This window comes from Teleopsis dalmanni, unplaced genomic scaffold, assembly GCF_002237135.1.
Source record: "Teleopsis dalmanni isolate 2A unplaced genomic scaffold, ASM223713v2 unscaffolded_contig_0374, whole genome shotgun sequence".
NCBI lineage: Eukaryota > Metazoa > Arthropoda > Insecta > Diptera > Diopsidae > Teleopsis > Teleopsis dalmanni.
In genome coordinates this window covers 8,366-14,430 of record NW_024031756.1, presented here as the reverse complement: position 1 = coordinate 14,430, position 6,065 = coordinate 8,366, and the positions used below count along the sequence as shown (strand labels likewise).

Sequence of the window (6,065 nt, the reverse complement as noted above, 5' to 3'; positions counted from 1 at the left end):
AGTGCATCTTTCGTTTCGCTAATTTCTCGCGTTTACTTTGTTGGAATTTACTTACAACCGTCGCTCAACAATATTCAAATATTCTTATCGTTCTTTGCGCTGCATTGCCTTCTCTCTTCGAAATTTTAGTAAATTCACTATGTCAACGAAAAAGCGACCACCATCCCCACAAAAAAATGAAGATTTGGATAAACTAATCCAGCAGCGAGAAACTGTAGTGGCCAGTATCTTGCGTATTAAAAAAGTAATATCGGAAAAAATTGTTGATTTAAACCCTGTAGAACTGGAATGTAGGTTGGACATTCTCAATTCATATATTAAACAGGCCATGACTTGCCAACAAAAAATAGAGTGTATCAACGAGCTTGATGTATTTCGGCCAGATCTAGAAGAAATCTGCGTTGCTTCGAAATCAATGTTTCTACAGGCGCTAGGTAAAAATCGCAAGTCTAGTATCCCTGATACTTCGCATGAATGCAGCAATCATCGTTCCAGGCTGCCAAGTATGCGTTTACCTAAATTTAGCGGGAAACATTCTGAGTACAAAAACTTCATAAGCCTTTTTGAAAGCTTAGTGCACAATGATCAGTCGCTAACTGATATTGAAAAATTCAATCATCTCATTTTGTGTTTGTCTGACGAAGCTCTTGGTACAGTTAAGGCATTTCAACTCACTGAAACTAATTACTCAAAGGCATTAGCTAGTTTAAAAAGAGTTTACGATAACACTTGTCTAATCTTTTTCGATAGTATCTCGCAGCTTTTTGAGCTGCCAGAAATGAACAAGCCATCTGCTTCTGTATTACGCAATATCATAGATACTGTTTCTGCCATATATGAGTCCCTATTGTCAATAGGAGATGATAAGAACATTTCAAATGCGATTCTTATTCATTTAGTCATGTCAAGAGTCGATGCCGCCACGAAATCTAAATGGGAGGAGCAATTAGATTACAATAAACTGCCGCTCTGGTCTGATTGCGAGACTGCGTTAAATAAGCGATACCAACACAGGCCAAAACAAGACAACTGGCAAGGTAAGAATGTAAAATCGTCACTTATGTGCAAGAAAAATAGTTCGCAAGAGGAAAGTAGATGTTTGTTCTGTAATGCGAAGGAACATGTAATAAATTCATGCTCCGCCTTTGCTGCCCTCTCAGTTACTGAACGGTTCAATTTCATTAAATCATCTTCGGCATGCATAAATTGTCTCAAGAAAGGGCACACGGTATCTAGATGCAAGGCGTCACGCTGCAGAGTGTGTAATCGGTCGCACCATACTCTTTTACACCAATATTCTACTAACACTCCTCAAACAGGTTTATCTTATAATCCAGAACAACCTATTATTTCTCGTGCCTCTGTGAATCATAGCTCATCGAATGACGATCAAATTATTCTAGCCACTGCAGTCATAACCATTCAAGGAAGATCTGGAGAGTATCAGCTGGCCAGAGCACTGCTCGATTCCGGTTCTCAAGTCAACCTTATAACCGAGGAACTTGCACAACGACTGCAACTAAAAAAAGAAGCGAAAACTCTAAACCTAATTGGCATTGGTGAAACAAACTCCACAGTACGGCAAAAATTACATGCCACTGTGAGATCACGTATTAACTCTTATGAGTTTTCTACTGATTTTTGGGTAATGCCTTCAATCTCCACTTACCAACCCGACAAATTTGTGTCAATGAGTAATTGGAATGTCCCTTCCAATCTTTCACTTGCTGATCCACACTTTCACAAACCGCAAAAGATAGATCTTCTAACTGTTGTCGATTGGACAAATAAAACAAGGTACTAATTTTCCAACGCTCCAGAAAACATTACTCGGATGGATTGTATCTGGAAGATTCAAACATGCCGAAAGCCCCAATGCTAAAATTTGCAATCTAATAAGCTCAGATAAAGAAAAGTTGACAGATGACTGTTCCTTAAACTCTCTTGTGAAAAAATTCTGGTAATTGGAAGAAATTCCCAAGGAGCTCACTGTCAAAAAATACACAATAGAACAACAACACTGTGAGACCAAGTTTCTCAACACAATTTTACGCTTACCTTCAGGGAGGCTTAAGGTGCAGCTTCCTTTCAAGTCCAACCCCAACCTTCTAGGTCAGTCATATGAAACAGCAAAAAATCGTTTTCTCTCACTGGATCGCAGGTTGTCGAAAGACTGTATGCTTCAGAAGCTGTATATGGAGTTTATGGCAGAGTATCGTGACTTAGGTCACATGACATTAACTACAACTTTTCTTCGACACCTCATTACTATATACCGCATCAGTGTGTGTTGCGACCTCAGAGTACCTCGACAAAACTTCGCGTCGTGTTCGATGCTTCATGCCGAACATCTTCACAAGTGTCGTTGAACGACATTCTAATGGTTGGTCCAACGGTACAAGAAGAATTGTATTCAATCCTACTTCGCTTTCGTATGCACAAATACGCGATGACTGCTGACATTACAGAAATGTACCGTCAAATCGAAGTTGACGAGGCAGATCGCAATTTCCAGCTTATTCTCTGGAGGGAAAAACCTACGGATCAGATTAGCGTTTATAAACTGAACACAGTGACATATGGTACGTCACCTGCTCCTTTCTTGGCAACACGTTGCCTAAACTACTTAAGTGACCTGTACAAGAATTCTCATTCAGTTGGAGCAAGGGTTATCCGACATGACTTCTATGTCGATGACCTATTGACTGGTGCTGACAGTCTGAAAGAACTGGAAACAATTCGTACCCAATGTACTGAAATTCTTGATTCGGCTGGACTTAAATTAGCGAAATGGTTTTCAAACCATAAAACGTATGACTCGTCAGACTTCTTTCTAAATGTTAATAATACTGATTCCACAAAGGCGCTAGGTATACACTGGATTCCCCAGAATGATACGCTTAAGTTCCATGTAGACGAAAAGTTTCATGAATTGCGAGCAACAAAAAGAAACATACTATCAGTATCAGCTCGGCTCTTCGATCCCCTCGGACTAGTATGCCCAATAGTGACTAACGCAAAAATTTTATTGCAAGAACTTTGGCTTCAGAAGCTTGACTGGGATGAGTCAATTCCTATGCATCTCGATTCTAGCTGGCAAGCATTTAAAAGTAACCTGACTCAGATGGACTCTATTTCCATTCCGCGGTATGTTCATATTCATTCAAATATAAAATGCGATATTCACGGTTTCGCCGATGCGTCAATAAGAGCGTACGGCTGTTGCATCTACGTCCGAATCCATGATTCGAATGGGATTCATTCTGAGTTGTTAACTGCCAAATCTAAGGTTGCTTCTTTAAGCACAAAATCAGTACCCAGATTAGAGCTGTGTGCCGCTCATTTATTGGCTAAACTATGGTCTCGAATTCAGCCGTTGATTACTTGCGAAATCGGTGATGTTTATTTTTGGACGGACTCTGAAATTACACTTCATTGGATTAAAACTCACCCATCCACTTTAGCAACATTTGTAGCAAACAGAGTTGCAGAGATCCAAGAATGGACGAGCGAAGTTCTTTGGAGACACGTTCCATCAAAGCTAAATCCTGCAGACTTAGTCTCCAGAGGATGTAATGTAGATGAGTTGATTCACTCAATTTGGTTTCGTGGCCCATCATATTTGCTTTAAGATGCAACTAACTGGCCAAAAGATAGTCATTTTCCATTATCAATAGATGAAAAAAGTTTGGAGAAACGAAAGGTCAAGGTCGGACTTTTAGCAGTTGAAATTGAAACTAATGTCATTTCAAAACTAATCTGTAGCCAATCATCTTACCCAAGACTGCTGAGAATTTTCGCGTACATTCTACGTTTTATCACTAAGAAAAATGAGAGAGCCAACGCTCTTATTCCGACCACAAAGGAGCTTAATTGGGCATTCTTGAAAATCGTTGAATTCATTCAAAATCACGAATTCAGGGATGAGATCGAAAAAATGAAGAAGTCGCATAAATTGCCAGTTAGCATTCAGAAACTAACTCCGTTCATTCATACAGTCCAAGATGGTTCTCGAACATGCAATTTGCTTCGTGTAGGAGGTCGTCTACTAAACGCACCACTGTCTTATGATTCAAAATTTCCCTTGCTGTTACCTAAAAAATTGCATTTTGTCGAGATTTATTTACGATTTCTCCATACAACCAATTGTCATGCTGGTCCAAAAGCCTTAGAAGTGCTGCTTCGTGAAAAAATTTGGGTCATAAATTCAAGCAAGGCATGCAGTAAAACCGTAAGAGCATGCATACATTGTTTTCGACACAAACCTAAGCTGTTGACCTAAGTAATGGGAAACTTACCTGCAGATCAGTTAAAGGCACTACGACCCTTTTTAATTAGCGGTGTCGATTTTTGTGGGCCTGTATACACTACTTTGAAAATTCGTGGTCGACCACCAGTTAAAATGTATATCGCAGTGTTTGTTTGTTTCACGTCAAAGGCTATACATTTAGAACTTGTAACAGATCTGACAACTAACTGTTTTATTTTTTGTCTTAAAAGGTTTGCCGGAAGACGAGGACTATCAGAAAAAATCTATTGCGACAATGCGACAAATTTTGTAGGTGCCGATCGCAAGCTGAGAGAGCTGATAGAGGCGTTTCGAGAGCACAAGGACGATCTGGCATACTATGCTGCACAAAAGGGCATAGAGTTTGTCTTCATACCACCCAGGGCACCTCATTTCGGAGGATTATGGGAAGCGGCGGTAAAGTCGGCAAAACACCACATACAACGAACAACCAACAGTGCGCTCCTTACCAGCGAAGAACTGCAAACAGTGCTCATAGAGGTAGAAGCCCTGCTAAATTCTCGTCCACTCAGTCCATTGAGTCAAGACCCAAACGACAAAGAGGCGCTAACACCAGCACACCTGTTGATAGGAGGTACTCTTCACACGCTGCCGCAAGAATCCGCGCAAGGTGTCTCCGACAACAAATTGAGCACTTTGAAACGTTGGCGTCTGTTATGCGAGCTCAAACGGAGGTTTTGGCAGGCCTGGTCGAAAGATTACATCCTACAGCTGTAGCCCAAGAACAAGTGGGTGTTCGAGCAGCCGAATCTCGCAGTCGGCCCACTAGTCGTCGTCCAAGAAGACAACCTTCCCTCTCACCAGTGGAAGCTCGGAAGGGTGGAAGCCGTAATTACAGGTCGCGACAATAAGGTCAGGGTCGTTGACGTCAATACCAGCAACGGAATTCTGAGGCGTCCAGTTCACAAATTAGCGATGCTGCCGAAAAATTGAACACATAATCGTGCTTCAACGCGGCCGGTGTTGAATGTTTATATTTTTTTTCTATGTTTAATTTGCTTTCTTTTAAAAGTAGTTAAAATAACGCGCGTGCTGCTCATTTTTTTATGGTAAATATGCAACCCAATGTTGACTTTCGTCAACCTTGCACATATACGGTACTTCAAAATATAAAAACAATATTAATTTACAGTTTTTTGGCTTCACGATTGAACTAGCATTCTCGAACGCTCTCTTGCATTTCAAGTTCCAAATGCGTTTTATTTTTGATATTCTTTCTTTATATATTTTTATTTTATTACATTTCGAAGTGATTTTTTAAATTTCAATTTTTTAAATAAAGTGTGAATTAATTTCAATAAAATACAAACTGTTGTAATTTTTAGTTTTTTTTATAACTTCAACAAATACAAAAACTCTTGTATTTTTCACATGTACTCATACCATCAAAATATCAAACAAACAAAAAACAAGTATACATAGAGAATCGAAATGCTTTCAAAAACCAATACAAAATGAAAGTGATCTAATTTTTTGGTGCAACGCTTTGCTTTGCATTTTATGCAAAGACATTGCAGTGAAATTTTTATTTGCAAAGTGCAAAGTAAATTATGTTAAGTCTTTGGTGCAACGCTTTTCACTTTTACTTTGCAAAAAAAAGTCACTCATAAGTTTTGCAAAGTGAAAAGTGAAAAGTGTTGGTGCAACAGGGCCCTGATCTTATCACAGCGTATTGCTGAAGAGAAATCAAAAATTTATGTTGATGCGGCATAGCATTCGAAAAACAGCCAATTTTAATGAACCCACCTATTCCAAT

The 6,065-nt window shown here is 39.5% G+C and overlaps 1 protein-coding gene across 1 annotated transcript; it reads left to right on the top strand.

Annotated features, from left to right (window-relative positions):
- The first annotated feature begins 139 nt into the window (after window positions 1–139).
- Window positions 140–1,804, top strand: LOC119663409. Its single transcript, XM_038073013.1, has one exon. The coding sequence runs from the start codon at window positions 140–142 to the stop codon at window positions 1,802–1,804; it is 1,665 nt and encodes a 554-aa protein (XP_037928941.1).
- The last annotated feature ends 4,261 nt before the right edge of the window (window positions 1,805–6,065 follow it).